Source organism: Typopeltis vanoorti, chromosome 21 (genome assembly GCF_054136105.1).
Source record: "Typopeltis vanoorti isolate ZY-2024b chromosome 21, IOZ_Tvanoo_1.0, whole genome shotgun sequence".
NCBI classification, from domain to species: domain Eukaryota; kingdom Metazoa; phylum Arthropoda; class Arachnida; order Uropygi; family Thelyphonidae; genus Typopeltis; species Typopeltis vanoorti.
Window position 1 is genome coordinate 46,404,832 of NC_143569.1, and position 27,321 is coordinate 46,432,152.

The 27,321-nt window shown below is 34.2% G+C and overlaps 1 protein-coding gene across 1 annotated transcript in view; it reads right to left on the reverse strand.

Moving 5' to 3' along the window:
• Rpn2 (Regulatory particle non-ATPase 2) overlaps positions 1–27,321 on the reverse strand; it is a 481,557-nt gene that overhangs the window by 298,158 nt on the left and 156,078 nt on the right. Inside the window, exon 11 of the mRNA XM_090411420.1 lies at positions 2,741–2,829. Within this exon, the coding sequence (XP_090267546.1) occupies positions 2,741–2,829 (89 nt within the window). The remainder of the gene's footprint in view (positions 1–2,740; positions 2,830–27,321) is intronic.

Sequence of the window (27,321 nt, forward strand, 5' to 3'; positions counted from 1 at the left end):
CTAATTCCAGCTTCATTTCCATTGCTGTTTTTTCTACAAATACTAATAACATTTTCTTCCGTAATTATTCCATTTTAGTCTCCCTTCATTAACAGCTTTTCATCTCCATCTTTAGAAAAATTATGATAGTCTTTTTTCCTACTTCTTTATTCATGGTCATTTTGATGACTGGTAGGTGGGGAAGGATATCTCTTAAACAGTTAATGATAGCTTCCGTGATTTAAAAAAAAAAAAAAAAGATAATAAAAAACCTACAGAGATCAAATTTCTCATTTTAAAATGTTAATTATCTAAATTTAAATTTAATTAAATTCAAATTGAATTTAATTAACACACCTCTTGCCTCACCAATAATTCTCCCACTTCTCTCTATCCAAACATTTCCAACCCCCCTTTCTTTCAGTCATACTTTAACAGCAGAAAGATGTATATCGCCATACGCTGGATGCCGCTGAATAAGAAGACAACATCCTACAAAGGTACATCAAAATTACCATTCCTATATATTCTTCATACATCAGTCTTTAAAACATCAGTAATGCCCTAAAAACTGAGTAAAAAGCCAATGACATTATAAAAACGGGTACTCCTAAACAAAAATAGGCTAAATAGCCATAAAAATAATATTTACTTAGAGGAGTAACATGGAAATTTTTCAAGAAATAATACCTATTTTAATTATCTTTTTCAAAAATTGTTCCATTTTACTTTGCTTTAGTTTACTTATTGTTCTTAATTCAAAACTTGTATCAATTTTCAACTTCACTTGGAAATGCAATTTACTGGGCTCATTATCACTAATATCAGATCAACACCCTCAGAAAGTAATTACGTGGGTGGTCTGAAAAGTTCTTGGCCTCAACCATAAATGGCAACACTATCAGCAAGATTTTTTTTTTCCAAGTTGGTACATCTGTCATAAGAATCAATGTGAAATTGCAAGTCATTCTATCAGGTAGTTTTTTTTTTTATACAGCTGCCAGAAGCCAAAGTGTTGTCTGTATCCCTTGAAATGGATAAAATTGAGTATCGTGAAGTTATAAAATTCTTTGTAAAAGAAGGTTTAGCAGCAAAAGAAATTCATCCGAACTTCATAAAAGTTTATGGGCACTCTTCTGCTTCATTTTCAACAATTAAGAAATGGGCTGTTGAGTTTAAACGTGGCTGTACCAGCCTTGAAGATGGTCCATGTGAAAGACATCCAAAAAGTGTAACAATAACAGAAATCATTGATCAGTGCACGATATGGTATTGGATGACTGGCGAGTCAAAGGGTGTGAAATTGCTGAGACTATAGGCATTTCAAAAGAATGTGTAGGATACATTTTGCATGAAGAATTGCAAATGAAAAAGCTTTGTGCAAGATGGGTGCCGCACAGATCAAACACGCACTCACATGAAAATCTCTGAACAATGCTTGGAGTGTTTTAACAAGAATAAAACTGATTTTGTGTGTCAATTTATTACTATGAATGAGACTTGGATTCACCAGTACACACCAGAATCCAAACAGCAGTCAAAACACTGGACAGAAGCTGGCTGTTCAGCACCAAAGAAGACAAGGTCATGGCATCGATGTTTTGGGATGCTAAAGGCATTTTGTTTATTAATTATCTTGAAAGGGTAAAACAATAACAGGGAATATTATTTCGATCTCTTAACCAGCCTAGACGAAAGAATTCGTGAGAAAAGACCTGGTTTGCAGAAGGAAAAAATCATCTTTCATCAGGACAATGCACCTGCCCACAAGGGTGTCTTGGCAATGGGAAAATTAAGGGATCTGCACTATGCATTGTTGGAACATCCATCCTATTCCCCAGATTTGGCTCCCTCTGACTTCTATCTCTTTCCAAGAGTAAAGCTCTTCCTCGCGGTCAGCGAGAACGTTTTTCTTCGAATCAAGAGGTGATTGCAGCTGTAGAGGGGTATTTTGCAGATCTTACTGAAAACCACTACAGAGACAGGATAATGACTGGGGAGCATCGGTGGAATAAATGTATTAGTCTTAAGGGAGATTATGTTGAAAAATAAAAATAACTGAAATTATAAATTGATTTTTTTCATTGTTAATCCGAGAACTTTTCAGATCCCATGTATGAAATTGAAAAATGAAAACTGGCAAAAATAGCCGTAAAAATAATAAAACACAAATTGAGATTAGCAGCAATGTCAGTATTAGGTGCTCTACAAGAAAAAAAAAGCATGCCATTTGTTCCTAATTAATAAATCGATTTTAAAAAGCACTTTTCACATTCATTCTCTACTTTTTAAATGTCTCTTTAAAAAAAATAATAATAAAAAAGCCTATATTAATTATAATTTTAGGTAATCAATAGACTCACTCACTCTCTCTTTCCGTTATACTCCTTTCTTGAACAAAGCAAAGTGATAAGTAATTATATTACAAGTACACCAATCATTATATTACAAGTACACTGCTTAAACCTCCTTTCATACTCGAACCATGACCAAAGTTTGGAAAGATGACAAACTGCTGCTTACATTTACACTACTTCACTGAATATTTCAGATTTTTTTTTTTTAAGGATAAATTTATAACTACTTCAAAAATGTATGGTACACAGGTCCTGCATGTACTGAATCTTGCTTTTTTAGAAACAGCTTGATCAGATGAAAGTAGAGTGAAGGAATGTTTAGACCTTTGTGCAAGGTGAACTCAATACATTATTTATTCTACATTAAAATCCAAGAATGCATCAAAATATTCAGGAAAACTTACCTAAGAAACTGATCACTAGTAGTTCCACAATGCATGAAAGAATTGGCTATAACAGTAGCAGTATGGCAAACAGAATTTCTGACTGCATCCTAAAATAATCACAATAACAAATTAACTTTTAAATTATTACATAAGGAGTTAAAACACATCAACTCATAATACAGTATAAAATAAACAAAGATAGCTGGAATTAGCTATGGAAATAAACAATTAGAAGGAAAAGCACATCAAGAATACAATTTGGTTTTATGACTGAAGCAACCGAGTCTAACGCTAGTATTGTTCTTTGTTAATTGCATATGTCCTTCTGGCTAGGTTGACTTCTCTGAGGGATAAAAACCAGAAGAAATTCTGCCACTTGTATATGAAAAGCCTTTACAAGACATTCATTCAAACTTCATACATTAATAGTGCACTATGAGTATTACAATAAATTTTCTATAACTTTGCTCTAGTAAAAGTCAAAACTTCTAAAATATGTTGATGATATTGTGCAATGTATTAAAAAAAAAAACCTGAACAGAAAAGCATAATCCTGCAGAGGCTGTGGTTAAGCAGTTCAATATAGTTATTACGGTTTTGTAACCACATGTTTATTAAAGAAAATTGTTTTCTTTAATAAACAATAAAAATTCTTCAATAAAAAAGAAAATCTCCCCATCTGGCCTACATAACAGATGCCACAGGAACAGTGAATATTATAAATCCCTGGTTTTTTCATTGGATGATGTGGAGGTTTCAGAGGATGAAGAGATCTTGATATTTTTTCAAGTGGCAGGAAAGTCACTTTTATGTTGTATTTGTAGAGAAGTTTGGTTAATTTATCTGTTACATTCCTGATATAAGGAAGGGTGACTGCGTTCTTGAAATCTCGTTTATTTAAGTTTCTTGTAGGTGTTGTATTGAGAATTTTCTTAATTAACTTAGTATTGAAACCATTCAGTTGTACGATCTGTGTTAAGTATTGTATTTCTTTTGTAATTAGGATGTTATATGCTTTATCCCTTAAGGTTTTTATTAGGGCTATTTTTTGCTTGGGGTGGTGATGTGAAGTAGCATGCAGAAATCTTCCTGCACACTATTTTCACTGTGTTTGTTGGCGGAACAGCACCAGAACTGAAATTTCAAGACTATCTTAATAACTTACATCCTAACATAAAATTCACTCTGGAACTAGAAGAAAATAAAAAAAAACTTCCTTTCCTAGCCTATTTATTTCTATAAGACATCCTTATAGAAATAAATGAAAGAAAAAACAGATTATCATTCTCCATCTATAGAAAACCAATAAACAAACAAGTGAGCATTAACCACAGAACACAACAACAAATAGCATTGTCTCCAGCTAATACGCATTAATGGTTGTATAGATGTTATTTGTTTTTTTAACGAACTGTTTAGATGTTCACAATACCAACAAATGAACTGAATTTCGTAATTTCTAGTTTGTGCTTTAACCTCCCAACCGGCTGGTGTGGATGAAATAGTCAGCTCTCCCTAGCTTTTTTCATGGATCAAAACTTTGTCGGCATTCTGCCTTTTATCATGCCATTACCTTCCTCCGCCGTTAATCTCGTTACGGCTATTCTATAGCCATTAGTGGACTAACTGTTACTGAGTGACCTTTGTGTCCCCCTGTCTTTATATCTATTGTGTTGCTTAGAATTTCATTTACTGTCCTAAGTTATTTGACCTTTCTTGCCTATAATGATTTATTGTCTCTTCCCAAAAATTGAAACAAATTTCACATATGCAAAAAAAATCAATCCTGAAATGACCACTGATCAGCTTTTGCAATGAATCTATTTAGTAATAGTAAATTTGGTGTATTTTATTCTACAAATCAGTGCACCGGAAGAGTTGCACTGATCGTTCTTTCACTTTACGTATAATAATTGAATAATTTTTTTTTCGAATTTCAGAATTTCCAAATGTTTGCTTTGAAAATGTTATGTCAAATGTTTATATTTTTAAATAATATTTATTGAAATAAATATGTCCTTTTGCTTTCGTTTCTAGCCAAATAGCATTATATGGATCATCACATTTCAGTTTTAGAAATGATTTTTTGTTATTCATAAAGACAAAATAAAAAAAAAATGTTAAAATGCTAAATTGCATTACTCGGTTTCCGATTGTGTGTCCTTTTGGTATCAAAAATTTATATCCAATGATATTTTAGCAGTGATTCTTCGCCTTCGTCTTTTATTTATTTATTTATTTGTATTATGCATATTACGATAATATCTAGTGCATATCCTCGTAGATATGTTGAAAATATAATGTCAAAAATATCATATACGGAATGATTCAAAATTTTTGCTCATTTTGAAGATGCTCCCCCCCCCCCCACCTCCTTATCCTCTCCTGGAACTCAATTGCATAACTACTCTAAATTTCTGTGTACAGGTTTGAAAGCTTTTCTAGACAGCATTCAAAATCAATTACTTCATTTTACCATTTTGACAAAAGATATACGGCAATCAGATTGTACAGTGAAGCTTCTAATTCTGTTCTATTTATTTGCAATCTAAAACCAGCTGTTCTACTGTCCGCTGAAATTATGTGAAATTTTAGAAATAATATGCTATATTTTCACCATGCAAAATTGTTTATATGCATACCACACAAAAAGAAAGTTCAGTAGTATTATTTTTGTTTGTTTTTCTTTAAAAAAATCTAAATATTACTTCTTCTGCTGCTGGAAGCTATTTCTGAAATAATCTACGTCTTATAAATACTTGGTAATATCCTCTTTGCTGGAGGAAAAGTTGAAGGCTTATTACTCTTGGTGCTATTGAGAAGAAAGGGGAGAACACTAAAGTGCCTCAGGCTGTAGTGGTGTAGAATATGTCAAGAATGTCATGTTTCCTTTTCGATTGTTGATTACCTATATCCTAACAGAAATACTGACATTTCGTTTACATGCTTATACATTATTTATGCCAAAATAATTGCTTAATTTATAACGATCAGTTTCACTTTTATTATCAAAAATTAAAAATTAAATCATACAATTATCTTGAAAAAGAGTATTTGAATTATTTTCAAAGAAAAGGTGCATTTTTGGGGGGGGGGGGGTATAGACCTAATCAATTTGTGGATATTTCAGATAATTTATTTCATAAATCGTTCGCAAGACAGCTGTTACAAACATAAATCATTGGGGAACATGCCCATTCATTTTAGTGTAAAATAGTAGCAAAGGTTCAGTTACTTTAGATATGTAATTTAGAAGAAAATGTTATGTCTGCTGAGATTAGAATCTTACGTGAATAATTTTTCTAACATGATTTCTCTATTCGTTATAATGTAACCAATTTCCAGATTTTTCCCTCCTGCAGACTCCATGTTATATGCAGTGATTTCTTCTTTGTACTACAAGAAAAACAATCAGATAACAGAAGAAAAATATGTAGTATTTTCTTTTCCACTGGCTGAATTTACAATGTTCTTTCTTTGTGTTTGGAAGAGAAAGTGCAAATGACTTTTTTCTTACTATTTTTGCCATTATAACATCTCATATAATTATAAGAGTGACATTTTACTGTTTTTCTCCCATACGAGAAACAGAAATAAGGTAGTAATAATATTGTTGATTATGTCAAACTTCATTGTAGCAGAAATTTTTATTACAAAACTTTGTAATATATATATATCTTCGAAACAAGAAATTTGGAACCCATATCACATCAGTGTTGGCAAGGTGAAAATGTTCCAGTTATTATTTATATATTTCATTTATTAACTAGGGGGCTATGCCCAATCCCCCGTGTTCCGGTCTGGTTGACCAGTTCTCCTTCAATTGTGATAACTCGAAAGGGGGTTCCGCCCCTGAATTCTGATGACTCGAATTTTGAAGACCCAACACTCAGGGTAGCCCGAGTTTCAAAACGTTTCGAAAAACATGACATAAAAAGGCTTATTTTATATATATATATATAAGGTAGATTTTATTTCATTATTTTTTATTGTTTTGGTGAAATACTTTACCTGGAATACTCTTTTCAGTTCCAGAGGAAACTGGAAAGACTATTCCAGTTCCTCTTATATTTTATTCCTTCAAAAATAACATTCTGTGTCATAAAAAGAACTTAAAAATTAGCCTTCAAGATGAAAAGGAAACAGTACATTCAGGTATCCCTCTATCAATATTTGTAGTCCTGAAAAGGACTGTTTTGATGGCCTTGAAAACAAACATTTTTTATTTCATACTGTTCAGAATTTAAAATTCTTGAACAGTGTGGAACACCTTGAAGCAAGGGTAAACACACAAAGCAGTTTTACACTCAGGGCACCAGATTTTTGTTTCCTTTCTGATATATTTTTTTTATTACATACATAACATTTGCGTGCAGGTTTTTTTTTATTAGCCGTTGGTGGTAGATTTTCGGGATAATGGTTGGAGTTAGCAGCGTTCAACCTCAGATGTCTGGCAGGATTTCCTGTTTTTCTGCTTGCTGAAGAAGGCGCATGTGCATGCAGCAATGCTTTCGCAATTTCTATTCTGTATTCTAGATATGTTGTGGTAGACAAACATTTTTTCTTGTGCAGGAGGAAACTGTTCCAAATAACAAAATCCAATACATGTCCAAACACTTTTTTGTAATATTTTCTATGCTGTTTCCTCATTACAGAGTAGAATGATAGCTGCTGATCGCACTTGCCGACTCCACCCATAGTGTCGTTGTATGCACACACAGCAATGGGTTTTTCTTTCTTCAAACCATGCTTCTCCACGGATTCCGTTGATGGATTGTGCAGGGAAGACAGAAGAAAAACATCTTTTTTGTCTTTCCAACGTAGTGCAAAGACTTTCCCTCGCTGATAAGCTTGGATTTCCCCCTTCGATAGCTTTCCTGAAGCCAGATCTGGAGGCATATCTCGCCTTTTTGCATTTACAGTACCATAACTATCTGTACAATGCTGTAAAAGCAAATCAGCGAGTTCAGGACACATATAGTAATTATCCATTATAATGCAGTAACCCTTCCCCAGTAAAGGGTCTAGTAACTGCATTACTGCATGCATCGACAAGGGGAGATCTGAATATTTATCATGCTCGATTACAGTTTGCTTTCCCATATAAGGTTTGAAATCCCAAAGATATCCACTTTCCGATTCGCAAAGCATAAAAAATTTTACTCCATACTTCGCTTTCTTTTTGGGAATATACTGCTTACATTTCAGTCTACCTTTGAATGGCATAAAGCTTTCATCGATACTCAAGTCTCTCTCAGGAATGTAGAGTGATCTACATTTCTGACGGATTTTCATCAGAAAATCATAAATTTTGTTGAGGACTGGGCAAGGATGTGTTGCCTGATCGTATTCCTCATTATTCTGAAAATGCCAATACTTCATGATGAGACTGAATTGTTTTTCAGTCATAACATCACGAAACATAGGTGTGTTCAGAATCCAGTCTGTAGACCAATACATTTCAAGAGCGGGCTTTTTCACAATACCTTGCACAATCAAGAGTGCTATAAATGTAAGGAGCATGTTGATATCTATTGGGCTCCAAAGTTTACTGTGAGAATGCAGACTGTACTCAACTTGCTGATGTTGTTGGCAAGCATAAAGGTTAGTCTGTTCCACTATGAAGGAAAGAATATCATCGTCTAAAAATAGACGGAAAGAGCTTAAAATATTACTGGAGTCAAAGTCTTCCGTAATTCCTGGCTTACCTATGAAGGGAAACCGTGGACAAGCTAGTGTACGTTCAGTAGCGATCACCCATTTTCTGCACGAAGACATATCTAAAGTACAGGCAGAATCGCTATCTTCAGAGCTAGAAAGATTTCTCTCCTCATCGGTAGAACAAGAGCTGCTCGAAAGGCGAAGGCCCCAACTTTTCTGCATCCCACGAAGTTTTCTTTTCTTACTATGAGTGTCACTGCTACTGCTTGCCATCTTGTAAATGAATTGTGTCTTGAATATACTTACTAATTATTCTTTTCTGCCCAGTAATTCCTTTCTGCCCAGCTCAAAGCTAATGGAGATTACTAACCCCCACTGAGAAACAGAACAATAGAACATGCAGCACACTAAAGAGCCTCAAGCAATATCTGAATATTTTACAGGCAGAAATTTCTTGTTTGGTTTTCCGCTTTCTTTATTCTGATATTGCATTTGAAGGATTACAGTGATTTTAAATATTAATTTCGCCTATATCCGAATAATCACATAATTTCCTGATTTATAATAATCAGGAAATAATATGTATATTTTCTGATTTATAATTTGCTAATTTATAATAATCACCAAAAAGTTTCAGTATCAAAAAATTAAAGTTATGTGGAACAATTACTAGAGAAAAATAACGAATTAAATAAAAACTGTACCTATGTTTCATAACACTTTTCGGGTGTGTGATAGTAATGCAACGGGGGGGGGGGGGGGGGTTAAACTATCAGAGGCGAAATAAAATTCAATTCTATTGGGAAAGGAAATGAAATTTCACGTTTGATATACATATTTTGAATGATAAAAATAAGAAAATGTATCGCTTACTTTAAAAATTGGAGAATAAAATATCTGAATTATGCAGAAAATATAAATTTAAATCATAACTGTTACTTTCATTTTGTAATGACCAATTATACAAGGAAACCAAGAAAGTAAAAGTACAAAGAACAGTAGATTACTATACAACATGAAGAAAAAATTTAGTAATATGATTAAAGAATTTCATGTTATTCTCTATAAAGCAAAGTTGCTCAAGCGTGTCCTAAAGGAAATCTGTGAAGTATTATTCGATTTCGATGGTTTTGTACAAAAATAAAAATAATATAAACTGGAACGTCGGCAGCCAGTTTTCTTTTCTTTTTTAAAAGAATATTTCAAATAATTATCGTAATTAATTTCTTCGACAACAAAGAAAAATCTTTTCTCTAGTAAGCGATTAGAAAAAAATTAGCGCAAAAAAATAAAAAATGAAATTGGTTCTCCAAGGTAAGGCAATATTTAAGTGAAGAAATTATACAAGATCTTTATTTTGTCCAGACATTAAAATTGTATTGTACAATAAAAAGAGAACACAAAAATATAAATAATTTCTCTATTTTTAGTCTATCCTATATAACTAAAATCCAGTTACCCAGCATGGAATAAGGAAGTAGGTTTCTTGTTATAGGCAACGGCAGCTACGAACGCGAGACAATCCGATTAACCGTTCTCTTCAGCGTGAGGGTTTATCACACTTTCTAATGTGATAAACCCTCATGACAGTCAAATTGCACTTCTTTTCCAGGTTCTTTCAACAGGTGGGCTGAAACATATCCAGATTTAGTTGGACGTCTATAGACGTCCTAGCCGTTTGGAAGGTTAAACTTTTAGTTCTCTTTACCCCTGAAGATGTTAGTCTGACAACTAACGAAACTTGTTTGATGTTGTTTTTAGTACTTGTTTAGTTTTAAAAACAGTTTTCTTTAATAAAGATGTGGTCACAAAACCGGAATAACTATATAGTAAAGCATAATGCTGATTATGAGAAACTTTCCAATAATGAGACAAAACATTTGTGCAAAAATTATTAATTGCATTCCCAAGTTAAATGTTTTTGAAAATTAACAAAATATTCACTGAAAGACTTCTAATGAATATTTTCAGATTAAAAACTATAAGAATGTTCTTGCAGTTTTAATGCAGATGATGGATGAATTATCATGTTTTCAAAAGAAATATGCTGTAAGAAATGGCTATGAAGGAATACAGATCTGACAAATTAGCTAAAAAGCAGATAAAAAGAAACAATTAGCATTAACTAAATTAATAAATGAAGCAGTATTTGAAGTAAAGTGAAGCAAAGATTAATCTAGAAAGATGACATATTAAAGTGATCTGAGCATTAACCATCACCAAGAATAATATTTAATGATCCAGACAGTGTTATAGAACTCACATTTTGTGAGTGTGAATATATGGCATGTAATATGTATGTATATATGTGAATCCCATCAACAAAAGGCCTTTGATAATCAAAGTACTAATCTCACTCTTGGAGATGAAATTCATTTACCACCTAAAATGTGAGCACTGGTCAGATGCTTGCATTTTAGATGTTAAATGAAAAAGAAATAATGCTGAAGAAGCAAAATTTACTTAATGACATAATTCAGGAGTAAGAAATTGATATTTAAGTGATGTAAAGATCTATGTCTCACATAATAAAATTTCTTCACATTAATTCTTACAAAAGTGTTTATATTTCTTTTAATTATATCACTCTTAAAAAGTAAATAATGCATAATAAATTTAGTTTAATCCTTTATCCAAGTGTGAGCAAACAAAGTTTGTGCCTGAAAGTATCTTCAGGACTGGGGTAAGGTGGTACAACTCCAGGGCACTCCTTGCAAAGGTAGAGCAAGCTACCAACACTCCTATCTCAGTATCTCCCATAATGCAAAACACATCTCCTTGTGGATATGTCTAATGTTATGCATTAAGGGAAGGGCCACAACCCAGCCTAGTTTTGACCTTTATTGAGGTCTCTTCAGTGGGAGCCAGGCCCAAGTGGAGATACCAGGTAGAAGCATTAGCAGGTCATCTCTACCTATAGAAGTTGCCAAATGGTGTGCCACCCTTTTTTTAATAAATTACTCTGGATTTAGAGAAAGATGTTGAAAGTTTATTTTTCGCTTGGTTAGAGTATAATAAATTTAGTTTAATCCTTTATCCAAGTGTGAGCAAACAAAGTTTGTGCCAGAAAGTATCTTCAGGACTGGGGTAACAGGACTGGGGACCTTCCCTTAATGCATAACATTAGCATATCCACAAGGAGATGTGTTTTGCATTATGGGAGATACTGAGATAGGAGTGTTGGTAGCTAGTTCCACCTTTGCAAGGAGTGCCCTGGAGTTGTACCACCTTACAGTATAAATTTATTCTACTCTAACCAAGTGAAAAATAAACTTTCAACGTCTTTCTCTAAATCCAGAGTAATTTATTAAAAAAGGGTGGCACACCATTTGGCAACTCCTATAGGTAGAGATGACCTGCTAATGCTTCTGCCTGGTATCTCCACTTGGGCCTGGCTCCCACTGAAGAGACCTCAATAAAGGTCGAAACTAGTCTGGGTTGTGGCCCTTCCCTTAATGCATAACATTAGACATATCCACAAGGAGATGTGTTTTGCATTATGGGAGATACTGAGATAGGAGTGTTGGTAGCTGGCTCCACCTTTGCAAGGGGTGCCCTGGAGTTGTACCACCTTACCCCAGTCCTGAAGATACTTTCAGGAGCAAACTTTGTTTGCTCACACTTGGATAAAGGATTAAACTAAATTTATTATACTCTAACCAAGTGAAAAATAAACTTTCAAGTAAATAATGCATTAAGATGCCATTAAAAAGTATCTTGAATAAAACTTAAAAGCTTTTATATGATACTGCTCTTCTAACATAATTTCAGTATTAAAAACTAGATTCAAATAACTGTTCTGCTTTATCTGTATAGCTTCTAAGAGGTACTAACAAATCTAAGTCTGATTATCTTGTTGATAAACAAGTAAATACAATAAGATATCATAAAAAAAGTTATTTTGTTTCATAATAAAACTTTTTAAATAAATTCCGTTATATTCTATTCAGTGTTTCCTAAAGTATGGTATGTACATAAAATGTCTTTGAGGTACAAGACACCTTTTTTTAAATGTTGATCATTATTATTATTTTTGTTTTTAAATATTTTTTTAATTTTTTTGTTGCTGTATTGTTGCAGATCTATTCTAGTTAATTTTTTCAAAAACTAAATAATCTAAAGGAAGTTTTAAAGAAAATGTGTCTTTGGTATGAATTGACTGATTCCATTAGGGCCACATTTCAAACTGTTTGCATTAAAAGTTTCGATTCAAATAGTTTGAATCACACAGTTGAAAATTCCCTGCTAAACTTCAGAATCATTTGTAGTTTAAATTGTAACAGCTCTCAGAGATTCTTTCACCAGCAAAGCAGGTATCTAAACTTGCTTAATTTTAATTGTGTTTGTGTCACAGGTTGTGATGGATGTAATGAGTAATATCCTTACCTTCTTTTTTTTTCAAGCTGTGTTGTGTTGTTGTTTATTAACAAATCTTGATGCACAGTCTAATAATTGATATTAAATCATTTGCTTAATATTAATCTCACTCTCTTTTGTATTTTTATAAATAAATCTGCTAATGCATTTGTTTAAATCCTTTAATATGAATGATCGGGGTGCTTAAGGGTCAAAGCTGTATAACTGAGAGGAGACCTCCACATAGCCTTTAAAGGAATGCGGAGAACCGACCAGGGCTTCTGACCTAATGTCCAATCCTCACCTTCTCGTGGTGCACCCTGTTGGGTATCTACTTTGATACTGAACGAACGAGGATGGGCTGGCAATTTGGGATTTAGCCGACCAAATTGTATTCTTATTGGTTAAACCAAAATAAAAAATAAGGGTACAACATGACAAAATTTCATGCCGGCTGGGGCGTCGCCCGGTTAAACAAGGCCCCCGTTGTTTTCGCCAGGGAACCAGGGCGAACAGCGAAAAGTCAGCTACTGGAACAAATCTGAAAACAAACCCCAACTCAACATCACCAGAGTTAAAGATCGGTACTATCAACGTAAGAAGCCTGAATGGCAAAGAAATGGAGCTAGCTGAGGAATTAGATAAGTAGCAGATTGACATAATAGGGGTGACTGAAACAAAAAAGACCAAAACTGGTGAGATCTTTCTGAGAAATAAATACAAAATGTTATATTCAGGCAATGACAATCAAGGAAAAGAAGGAGTAGCCATAGTATTCAACACAAAATACGAGGCTAATCTTCTTGAATGGCAGTCAGTCTCAAGTAGAGTAATGTGGGCAAATATGAGAATGGGGAACTGGACAATGAGACTTATTTGTGCCTATGGTCCCACAGAAGGTTCTACTAAGGTAGAAGTGGAGGAATTTTTTGAGGCTTTAGAAAAAGCAACTGACACAATGAAAAATGAAAAGTTGGTCCTTGTTGGGGATCTAAATAGCAGAGTAGGAAATGATTGTGAGACATACAAAAATATTTTGGGAAAATTTGGAGAAAAGAGCAAAGCTAATAATAATGGCAATATATCTGTTGGATTTCTGCTCAGCACATGGACTGGTTATTACTAACACCATGTTCCAACACAAAAATGTGCACAAATTCACATGGAGAGAAGAGGCTAGGAATAAGAAAAGTCTCATTGACTATGTTATTGTTGATAGTGATGTTTTCTCCTTGGTGCAGGACACCAGAGTGTACAGAGGATTTGAAATTGGAAGTGATCACTATTTAGTCTTGAGCAGGATAAAATTGAATTTCATATTGAAAAGAATAACATGTAGGAAAGTTTTAAAGCGAATAAAAGTTGAGCAGCTCTCAGATGTGAACTGTAGACTAAAATACAGAAATATTATTGAAAAGAAAATGAAAGAGTTTGAGAACAGGAATCAAACCTTGGAGATTCAGTGGCAAACTCTGAAGGAAACATTGATTGATTCTGCCAGAGAGGCATGTGGTGAGGTTGTGTGCAAGGATAAAAAAATCAGAACTCCCTGGTGGACACAGGAAGTTAAAGAAGCAGTGAAGGAAAAGAAGAAAGCATATCAAAAGTTCCTGGCAAATAAGTCAGCTTTTACTCTTACAGAATACAGAGACAAATGTAAGAAAGCTAAACAGTGTGTAAAACTAGCTAAACAAAAGTCATGGGAGGACTTTGGCAAGAATATAGAAAATAAATATCAAGAAGGTGGCAAAATATTCTGGAGGTTGTTGAAAAAGCTTAGGAATGGAGGAAAGAGTGCTGTAAAAGGAATTAGAGATGATAAAGGTGACATGAAAACAGGAGAAAAAGATATCCTTGAAGTATGGAGTAATTACTTTGAAAAACTGCTAAATGAAACAAGCAGTGATGACAGCACAGTGATAAAAAACACTGACCAGGCATGCAGTTAGGAATACATATCCATACTTGAAGTCGAAAAAGCCATCAAAGGCTTGAAATGTGGAAAGGCAGCAGGAGTAGATGATATTCGACCAGAAATGCTGAAGTATGGTGGTATAAGAGTCTTACAGTGGCTGCACTGCATAGTTCAGAAAGCCTGGACAGAGGGACGAATTCCCGATGATTGGAGTAGAGCTCTCATAGTACCCATATATAAAAAGGGAAATAAAACTGAATGTGAGAATTACAGAGGTATTTCCCTACTGAGTGTTCCTGGCAAGATCTATGCAAGTATTCTTGAGAAACGGTTGACAAGAATTGTGGAAGAAAAGCTTGGTGAAGAACAAGCTGGATTCAGGCCAAATAGAGGCTGTCAGGATCAGATCTTCACTTTACGACAAATAGTCGAGAAAGCATGGGAATATAACAAAGATCTGTATTTAAGTTTTGTCGATTTGGAAAAGGCATATGACAAGGTGCCAAGAGAGAAGCTATTCAATATGCTGCAGTTATATGGTGTCAATGGGGCATTATATCAAGCAATACTTAGTCTTTATTTGAGTTGTGAGTCAGCAGTTAGAATTGAAGGAAGTACAGGAAGATGGTTTAATGTTAAATCTGGTGTGAGACAAGGATGTACATTATCCCCTCTGTTATTCATTATCTATATGGATCACATTATGAAGGAATGTGGTATTAAACCTGATATCAAAATTGGAGATGTTAATGTCAGCTATTTGCTTTATGCGGATGATGTTATACTTCTAAATAAATCCGCTGCAAGTCTGCAAGATTCTCTGACTAAATTGAATAGCTGTTGAAAGTTTATTGAATAGCTGTTGTAATAGATATGGTATGAAGGTCAGCAATAAAAAGACAAAGACAATGAAAATAGGCAGAATCATTGAAAATGTCAACTGTGTTGTGAATGGAGAACCTGTGGAACAAGTAAAACATTTCAGCTACTTAGGCACGATTTTTACTGAAGATGGTAAACTAAATATAGAAATAGACAACAGAATCACCAAAGCTGGTATCGTGGGAAGTCAATTGAATAAATTCATATGGAATAAGAAAGAAATTAGTCGGAACACTAAATTAGCTGTATACAAGACAGTGTTCAAACCAATTTTAACTTATGGATCTCAGAGCTGGGTCAGAAGTAAAACACTTGACCAAAGACTAGAGACCGCAGATATGAGAGTCCTGAGAAAGATTAGAGGCGTGAACAGATGGCATCAATGGCAATATCATATTAAAAATGAGGATATTAGGAAAGAACTTGACATTGTCTGCATCCAGGAATGCGTTAGCAGAGCTAATCTCAGATGGTATGGTCACTTAAATAGAATGGGAGAGGAAAGATTAGCAAAACAAGTGTTCTCTGCCAGGTTGGCAGGAAAACGACCCAGAAGAAGACCAAGATATAGGTGGATTGATACGGTACAAAGTGCCTTAGACGATAGAAATATAAGATCTGATAATGTTGGAGTTTTGACAAGTAACAGACTGATTTGGAGGAAAATTGTAGATAGGAAGTTAGTAATGATGTAATTTTTTCATGTAGTTCTGTCATATCCTGTACACCCCTTGAGGGTACATGGCAGGAATTTGATGATGATGATGATATGAATGATCACTGGTTAAAAATGGTCCAGTTCATAATTTGTTTCTACTGCATGTATACTGATTCCCGTGGAAAGGATTAGACGTTGGGTATGCATTTTTAATAAATAATTTAAGGAAATTACAAACGTCAACTAGGATATACATTAAAATAAATTTTAATATACTTCAATATTTCGGCAACGTCATGTTGTATTTTCAAGAAACTTAAGAACAAGACACGTGCACACAGGCACAACAAACAGTAAGTGAGGAAGAAGCAGGAAGCTATTATTTCTCCTAAAGTCCTGATGGTGCCCCCCTATCGGGCATTGTTGGTATTCTTGGGCTAATGTAGGTTTCCCAAATTTGAGGCAGTCTCATGCAGCCAAATTTGTTGAGGTTTGGATTGTTTCTTAGGGCTGAAGCTGATTCCATGAAAAGCCTTTCATATGTGTATTTACTATGGTGTATTATCGTGGTTTTCTTCCACCGTATTCTATGGCAGGTATCCAGATGGTCAGCAAGACCAGAGTGGCTGTATTGGTGAAACCAGATGTAGTCCTTGTGTTCTGAGATTCTGATATTTGCTGGCCTGCCTGTTTGGCCAAATTGGTAAATTTGGCCAAACAGGCAGTAAAGTAGGACAGCTTACAGCTGCAAGGGACCTGGTAAGTCTGGGGGGGGTCTTTAGTAGAGCAGATAAGGGATGCCAATTTTTTTATATGGTCTGTAACAAGAAGTCATGTTTTTTTTAGGATTTTTGTAATTTTTTCAGAGGTGCCTTGGATATAGGGTATGGTGATGGATTTAGAGTAATCCTTGTTGTGAGGGGGGGGGGGGTTGTGATTTACTGGTTTCAATATTTTTTGGATTTTTTTGGGGAGGTAGCCATTGGCTTAGAAAGTGTTGAGAATGTGGTTTAGTTCTGTGGTTAGGGCATTGTTATTTGAACAGATATGTTTAGCCCTGTTGTGTAGTGTCTTAATGACTCCATATTGTTGCGAGGAGGGGTGGTGGGATTGTTGGTGAATGTATCTGCCTGTATGGGTGGGTTTTCTATAGACTGAGAAAACCAAGGTTCCATCAGGCTGGCAGGTGACAGAGGTGTTGGTTGTTTAAGTGTGTTAGGAAGGAGAGGAGTGCATTGGAGCCATGTGGCCAAATAGAGAACACATCATCAACATAGCGAAGCCAAATGGTTGGTTTTTGTGGGGCAGAGTTTAAGGCTTTCTCTTCAAAAGTCTCCATGTAAAAGTTGGCCAAGGGTGGGGAGAGTGAAGAACCCATGGCTGTCCCCTCTATTTGTTTGCAGAATTTTCCTTGCCAAACAAAATAGCCTGAGTTCATTGTGAACTGAAATAGGGCTGTGATATCGGGAGGAAATTTAGCTTGGATTAGCTCTAAGGATTCTTTGAGTGGGACATTTGTGATTTCCACAGGCCAAGAAGTGACCTTCTTAAAGAGCCTGTGGAGTTTTGTAATTTGTGAGTTGGTGGGATTGTACTCGATAGGGAGGTAAGTAGCCCAATCTAACAATAGAGCTTTCAGCTTACCTGTGTAATCCTTTTGGTTAAGCAATACTGTGCCGTTCCCTTTATCAGCTTTGGTGATTATTATTTTCTTGTTTTTCTTTAATTCTAGTAGAGATTTAATTTCCTTACTGGACATGTTGGCTTTTGGTGGTTTAGCTTTGTCAGAACAGAAGCCACATCCAGTCTAATATCATTGGCGACGTGGTTTGGAAGGTGTCGTATCCCGTGAAATATAATGGAACCGCCCTTACAACTGAGTTTGACCACATACACAACACTTTCTGCTCCAATGCCTACAGCAATCACAGCATTAAAAAAGTAATCAGGTCCTCCTCCCATTCCCCGGTCTTCTCTCCAGAAAGAGTTTAGAAATGCTGTCAACATACCCTACATCCGTGGCACATCCGAAAAAATAGCCAAGATTTTAAAAAAAAAAAAAAAGTACAACCTACACACAGCATCTAAGCCCCACCGCAAACTTGCTACCCTTATCCGCTCTACAAAAGATCAGCTCCCTGCTCTCTCAGTGCCTGGCGTCTATAATGTACCCTGTTCTTGTAAACTGGCATACTTTTGGACAGACAGGCAAATCAGCTACTATCCGCCTGGAGGAACATAAGTCATACATCTGCAACCATGACTATGGTCAGTCAGGCATGGCTGACCATGCCTGAACAACCCACAGGGATCTGAAGGAAAAAAACCACCATGCTCCACCATAGCAAATTCAAAAGAGAGAGACTATTCTTAGAATCAGCAGCAGCTCTCAGGAATCAACCAAATCTTATCAAATATGGCTGCATTAAGCTTCCTAAGATTTGGGAAATGCTTATCACCAGATGTCCCACTTTACATTCCAGGCCACCTACAACCACCCTTAGAGGGTGCTCCACCTAGATAGGACTTCAGTGTCACCCACGTGGTTGGGCTTAGAATTGTTTGTGATTTGTTTTTATGTTACATTAGTTTTATTTTGTAATCCCTGAAGATGTCTCATTGACTGAGACGAAATATAGGAAGAATTAAAATTCTGTTTTAATCCTTTCTGAGTGCTGTATACAATCCATTAAGCCTCCAACATGATGTCCTCAGAGCACTTAAGCCTCTACACACGGATTTAGCTGTCATGTTACAAAAGTAACTGGAATAACAGTTGTTGAAGAAAGTTATAGGAACTATGGAACTTGATAAACAAAGTTTCTCACATAGGAAGAGAAATGCTTATTGGAAGTTCCATTAGTGCAGTAATTTAATGGTTGTTTCAGAAGATACAGCGAGTTGATTTTAAGTGTTCAATCATTTTTATTTGGGAATCCTTTGTACAAGAAGAGGAAAAAGATTGTGAATCTTAAAGATGAAAGTAAAAAGGATTGTGGGATTTTTCTAAAAGGCACTGAAGGAGGAACACTAGATAGTGTTCAAATTTGAGGACTTTATTGCAAAGTGTAAACTTTTCATATATCTAACTGAGACTAGGAACACTACAGTTATTTCCAAGATAGTGATTTTCAGGTAAAGAACTATTTCTGCTGAAGAAATAAAGAAACTGTTTCATTTAAGAGAGATCCAGATGCAGTTATAAGGCAATGTTCTTTTTAGCAGGTACATTTTTGGGCCCTAAAATCAGATAAGATGCAATTCGTTTGTTTGTCTTTTTAAATTTAAGATGGGTTTCCATTGTTGAAGTACGGAATATGGTGTGTGTGTGTGTGTGTGTGTGTGTGTGTGTGTGTGTGTGTGTGTGTGTGTGTGTGTGTGTGTGTGTGTGTGTGTGTGTGTAGTAGGGGGCTCTGCCCCCTGATGCCTACGGCACCCCCCTCATATTCCGTACTGGTAGGCCAATTCTCCTTGAATTCTGATGACTCGACACTAAGGGTAGCCCCTGGGTGTCGAATCTTCAAAAGGGAGGCTCTCCACCCTTGGAGCCCAACCCCCAGAGTTCCGGACTGGCAGGCCAGTTCTCCTTGAATTCTGATGACTCAAATTTTGAAAACTCGAAATTGGGGTTCTGCAACGAGAGAGTAAACAAGAGAGCGTTCGGAAGGAATTTAAAACACAGGCCGGCAGATATTTAGATTCAGAGGAACTTCAGTTTTTTTATGTGACAGTCGGAGCAAAATTAATAGTATATTCCAAAAAAGGAATCGTGGAACTATTAAGTTTTAATGTGGAATAAGTATGTGAATAAATAAAAGAAAATATTGCTATATGCGTTTTAAACGGAATATTGGAGGAAACACTAATTGAAAGATTTATAGTAGATTCCGAAAAGGGAATCGTAGAACTGTAAGTTTTTTTTTTAATTGAAAGAGTTAATACTGTCAATAAGCATTTAGTGAATAAAAGAAGAATTTGCTATTTACGTTCTAAAGGAATATTCGAGAAAACTCCGATTAGGAAGTTTCATCTATATTAAGGATGCCAGATCTGACTATTATTTCTACTGAAGAAAAGAGACAGAATTAAGTCAGGAAGAATTTATGTGTGCTACATGAGTGATGAAAGGGATCCTGTGAAAATGAAGAATAAAGTCACATATCTTCGGAAAAGGGCCTTGACAGAGAAAGAAACTGGCTGTGAACATTTTGTGATTGTGCAAACAAAGTGTTTAGTCTAGTCTTGAGTGTAAGTTTATTTTTAAAAGGAAACCTTGGATCCAATTAATTTGTAGTTAGTTATGTAATATTTATATGAAGTATATATATATTGTTTTTGTTATATTAAATGTGTTTATTTTGTATTTTGGTCTTGAGTCAGTGATTTATTTGGATTCTGAAAGAGTTAAGGTCATTGCACCAACTGGAGTGAACCCTTGTGCATATAATAATATATAGGTACACTAGGAATTAAAAAAAATAATTGTTAGAAACAGAGATCATCTCTATGGTAGGATTAATATTAAGATAATATCTACGAATATCCTTATCTATATAAAAAAAACAATTATTAACAATGGCGCAGTCGGCAGGATTGGTTATGACTTAACTATTTTTTGAATCCAGAAAGTAAATCTTGACTCAAATAAAATGGCTACAGAAGATAGCAATATTAGTAGTGAAGTTTTTTCAATTAAAGATGAGGAATTTTTAAGGTTAATTAATCCAACTTTAGTAATACCTTCTTTCTCAGGAGATAGTAGTAAAAGCGTAGAAACATTTTTTAAATATGCTGAAAAAATTAGAGATTTAGGAAAATGGTCAGATTTTCATTTATTAATTATACTTCATAGTAAATTATTGGGCAAAGTCAAAACATTCTTAAACACATCTCCTTTACTGAGAGACACTGACAGTTATGCAACATTTAAAGGTATGCTAATATCAGAATTTTCAAGTGTAAGAGAATTATGGCCTAACATTTGGAAAATTCATCAGTGCACTCAAGGTAGTAATGAGTCAATGATGGTATTCTGAATTTCATTCAGACTACTATCATAGACTTTGGAGCATTGCTCATGAATTTAATGTTTCATCTGAAGAGAGATCCTCTTTGGAATGGTTGCTGTTTAATCAATTTAGACATGGCCTTAGAGATAATTTGAAATAAACAGCATACAAGAAAAAGGTTAAAAATCTTGAACAGTGTTTTGAAATTGTTAGGGAAAGGGAAGAGAGACAGAGATATATTTCATTCCTCAAACAATAAACAGGTGAACTCTTTTCAATATAATGAAACTCATTCTCCTAACATTGTGACTACAGATAAAGTGAAAGAAGGAAAGTTTCAAAAATATAAAGGTACTAATAAAAATAAACAGTCTAAGGAAACTTCTGTGAATTTCACTGAAGATATTCCAGAATCTGATTTCAAGATACAATTACATGATTTGGGAAATTTAGAGGAACTAAAAACATTTCTTAGTGAAGAAATAGAAAGACAACAGAGACCAATAGTACAAGGACAGGAACTGCTGTTTAAAATGATATCGAATTTAACAATATCCAATAATCTTACAGATAATCAATCTTTCTCTTGTAAATCTGATGGTATTGACAGGAATAAAGCATCTCACTGGAGATATGTTCCAAAATGCTTTAGATGCAATAAACCGGGTCATTTTGCTAAAGACTTATGTTAAGGAAAAATCTTGTTTTCAACATAAGAAATCAGAGAATAAAGAAAAATCTGGAAATAATTATCATTCCAATATTATACTGGCAAGGACAGAAATGTCAAACTACTCATTAGACATGGGTAAAGCTAAAGACAGCTCTAACCTTAAAAGAGAGTTTGATGTATGTTAGCTCCTTATGCTAATAGAGGTAATCCTTTGACAGTTCTACAAGGATTTATTGAAGATGTGCCTTGTGAAATCTTGCTTGACACAGGTGCACATATCTCACTCATTTCTTATAGCTTGTTTAACAAAATGAAATCTCTAATTCCAAATGATATTTCAGTTTTAAGTTATCCAATTAAATTAAAGGGTATATTTGAATCAGAAATTTCAGCTGATAAACAAATCAATGTTTTTATTTCAATTCCTTGTTTTCCATTGAAAGTTTGTCATCCATTAATAGTTCTTCCAGAATCATTTAATCCAAATGTACAAGTCATATTTGGAATTGATTTTCTGAAACGTCATAGTTTTGCATGTAATTTTGTTGATAATACAGTGCCCTTGTGTGGACTAGAATGCCGTTTAGACAGGAAATCAGGTGACAATGGAAAAGTAGAGCAATCTCCTGAAGGTTTTAAACACCCTGATGATAATGATCAAGTGTTTAATATTGAGACACTAAAGAATAAAGAACCTAGTTCACAAATATGGGAAAAAGATAAGATTGTTCAAGCTCAGAAAGATGATTCTGTACTTAAAACTATTTATGAAGCAGTATTGAAGGGTGAAACTCAACTGGATACATTTTTAAACCTGGAAAACTTATATATTGATAAAGATGGATTACTCTTATCTAGAAAAATGGAAGATGGAAGGTTGAAAGTGAAAATATTGTCACCAACTCAAATGATTCCTAGGATCATGCACACTTTCCATGATTCAGACTTGGCAGGACACCAAGGATTTTCTAGAACTTGGGAAAGAATAAAGGATCGTTACATCTGGAAAGGTATGAAGAGTGACATACTTACATATGTCAAATCATGCCAAATAAGATCTCCTTTTAGAGGAAAAGCTCCATTACAACAATTTCCAATTCCAACCAGACCTTTTCAGGCTGTTGCTATTGATGTGGTAGGTCCACTGCCAATTACTAAAAAAGGCAATAGGTATATTCTAGTAGTCATAGACATGCTAACTAGATTTCCAGAAGCAGTGTCAATGAAGGATCAAACTGCAAAGACTATTGCAAGAAAGTTTTTGAATATGATTATTTGTAGATATGGAACTCCTCAGACCTTACTTTCAGATTAAGGAGAAAATTTCACATCTGAACTGTTGTTACAGTTATGTAAATTACTCAACGTTAGGAAGATTTTTACAACACCTTACCACCCACAGTGTAATGGTATGTGTAAAAGGCTGAATAGAAATATAAAGCAAATACTTTCCCATCTGGCAAACACTAAAATGAATGATTGGGACACATATCTTTCTCAAGCATTATTTGCACGTAGATCTGCTTTTCATTCTGCTATCAAAGAAAAACCATCTTTTGCTTTATATGGCTTTGAGCCATTCTTTCCTAATGAACTTGTTTCAGTCATTCCTAATACAGGATACAATGACATAAATGAGTATCTGGAAACAGTAGTAGATAAATTTTCCACTACTCACAAATTAGTAGGTGAAATAAGTAAATTAAGTTGTCAGAAAACTAGGCAGTATATAAATCGTTTTAGAAAGTATAAGTCATTTTCACCAGGAGATTTAGTATTGTTAGATGATAAATCTAGTATAAAAAGAGTTGGAAAATTAGGAAGGAAAGCTTTAGGTCCATATAGAATTTTAGACAAATTTTCTGCTGTGAATTTTAAGATTCAAGATGTCAAAAACCCTAGTAAAATTTTAAGTGTACACTCTGATAGGTTAAAAAGGTACTTTTTTAGGGAGTAAAAATTTAGTAATATTAGGAGACAATATGAATAGAATATTGAAAGATGAGAGTTGTTTTTCTAGTACTAATTGTGCATCTCATTCACAATCAAATAGTAGGAAATGGAATAGTTTTAAAGCTCATAATTCAAATATGCAGCAAAGGAGAAAATTAAATTTTGGTAAAATAAACCCTAATGCAGAAAATTTTTAGAAATCCCAAGGTACATAATTCAGATAATGCACAATGTAAGAGTGACGATGATCAAATTAACTCTAACATGGATGAAATTATAGCAGAATATCATAGGTTAGTTAATATAGAGTTAAATAAACCAGAGGAATGTGAAAATACCTCTAATTTAGTTAATAAGGTTAAAGAATCTCAGAAACCTGTAGAATTTCAGACACCTGTAGAATTCGATTCTGATAGTGATGATTCTGTAGATTTAAGGCATAATTCAAGTAGTTTAAATGAAATATTTGAAAGATATAGAAATGAAATTTGCAAGTATAGTAAATTGGAAGAAGAAAATTCTGAATTATCTCTAGCATCAGATGATTCTGAAACCAGTGATTCTGAGAATGTAAATAATGATCAGCAAGAATCACGTTATTTTTTAAGATCTAGGAATAAGCATTAAACGTTTTCTTAGATATAGGTTGAATATTTAAATTTTTTTTTTTTACAAAAAAGTTTTCAGAGAAAGATGTAACTGATGTAAAAATAATTGTAATTAAAATTCTGAATATTTTTACAAATTGTTTATGTTAAAATATTTATTAGTTTTAGTTTCATAACACACATTGTCGTCACTTGCGATATGCCCGTTATTGAAATTGTTTTGTCAAAAATGATATGTAAAGAAGTTAAAAATATTGATGTACTTACTATATTTGATATTTGTATTACTTAGAAGAATTTTATTGTAATTTAAAATTATCAAAAGTTGTGTTTTAAGAAGACATTCTCTCTTGTCGCTAACAGAGACAACGTGTCAGTCATTATTTATACATAACTTCTTGCTTACCATTTTCAAGGAGTGCGCATGCTCGCCGAGAAGTTTGATGTGTGATTGACAGCTGACAAGTTCGGTATCAAAGCAACGGGAGAGTAAACAAGAGAGCGTTCGGAAGGAATTTAGAACACAGGCCGGCAGATATTTAGATACAGAGGAACTTCAGTTTTTATTATGTGACAGTCGGAGCAAAATTAATATCATCACCATCATCAAATTCCTGCCATGTACCCTCAAGGGGTGTACAGGATATGATAGTACTACATGAAAAAAATTACATCATTATTAATTTCCTATCTACAATTTTCCTCCAAATCAGTCTGTTACTTGTCAAGACTCCAACAATATCAGATCTTATATTTCTATCGTCTAAAGCACTTTGTACCGTATCAATCCACCTATATCTTGGTCTTCCTCTGGGTCGTTTTGCTGCCAACCTGGCAGAGAACACTTGTTTTGCTAATCTTTCCTCGCCCATTCTGTTTAAGTGACCATACCACCTAAGATTAGCTCTGCTAACGCATTCCTGGATGCTGACAATGTCAAGTTCTTTCCTAATATCCTCGTTTTTAATATGATATTGCCATTGATGCCATCTGTTCATGCCTCTAATCTTTCTCAGGACTCTCATATCTGTGGTCTCTAGTCTTTGGTCAAGTGTTTTACTTCTGACCCAGCTCTCAGATCCATAAGTTAAAACTGGTTTGAACACTGTCTTGTATACAGCTAATTTAGTGTTCCGACTAATTTCTCTCTTATTCCATATGAATTTATTCGATTGACTTCCCACCATACCAGCTTTGCTGATTCTGTTGTCTATTTCTATATTTAATTTACCATCTTCAGTAAAAATCGTGCCTAAATAGCTGAAATGTTTTACTTGTTCCACAGGTTCTCCATTCACAACACAGTTGACATTTTCAGTGATTCTGCCTATTTTCATTGTCTTTGTCTTTTTATTGCTGACCTTCATACCATATCTATTACAACAGCTATTCAATTTAGTCAGAGAATCTTGCAGACTTGTAGCGGATTTATTTAGAAGTATAACATCATCCGCATAAAGCAAAGAGCTGACATTAACATCTCCAATTTTGATATCATGTTTAATACCATTTTCCTTCATAATGTGATCCATATAGATAATGAATAACAGAGGGGATAATGTACATCCTTGTCTCACACCAGATTAAACATTAAACCATCTTCCTGTACTTCCTTCAATTCTAACTGCTGACTTACAACTCAAATAAAGACTAAGTATTGCTCGATATAATGCCCCATTGACACCATATAACTGTAGCGTATTGAATAGCTTCTCTCTTAGCACCTTGTCATATGCCTTTTCCAAATCGACAAAACTTAAATACAGATCTTTGTTATATTTCCATGCTTTCTCGACTATTTGTCGTAAAGTGAAGATCTGATCCTGACAGCCTCTATTTGGCCTGAATCCAGCTTGTTCTTCACCAAGCTCTTCTTCCACAATTCTCAACCGTTTCTCAAGTATTAGTATATTCAAAAAAAGGAATCATGGAACTATTAAGTTTTAATGTGGAATAAGTATGTGAATAAATAAAAGAAAATATTGCTATATGCGTTTTAAACGGAATATTGGAGGAAACACTAATTGAAAGATTTATAGTAGATTCCGAAAAGGGAATTGTAGAACTGTAAGTTTTTTTTTAATTGAAAGAGTTAATACTGTCAATAAGCATTTAGTGAATAAAAGAAGAATTTGCTATTTACGTTCTAAAGGAATATTCGAGAAAACTCTGATTAGGAAGTTTCATAAGGACGCCGGATCTGACTATTATTTCTACTGAAGAAAAGAGACAGAATTAAGTCAGGAAGAATTTATGTGTGCTACATGAGTGATGAAAGGGATCCTGTGAAAATGAAGAATAAAGGCACATATCTTCGGAAAAGGACCTTGACAGAGAAAGAAACTGGCTATGAACATTTTGTGATTGTGCAAACAAAGTGTTTAGTCTAGTCTTAAGTGTAAGTTTATTTTTAAAAGGCCTTGGATCCAATTAATTTGTAGTTAGTTATGTAATATTTGTGTGAAGTGTTTATATATTGTTTTTGTTACATTAAATGTGTTTATTTTGTATTCTGGTCTTGAGTGAGTGATTTATTTGGATTCTGAAAGAGTTAAGGTCATTGCACCAATTGGAGTGAACCCTTGTGCATATAATAATATATATGTACACTAGGAATTTAAAAAAATAATTGTTAGAAACAGAGATCATCTCTATCCTTATCTATATAAAAAAAAAACAATTATTAACACTATCTTTATTCTGAGGATGCAGTCCAGGATCTCAAAAAAATGGCCTATATAAATAAATTGCTAATGTTTTTTTTTCTCTCATTTTTTCTCAAAAGTTCCTGGTAACTATCAGCAGATGCTCTTCAAGCCACCTGCAAGAAACTTTTCATATTTCATTTTCTGAACTGTTTCTAATCTCTTGGATCCACCATGAA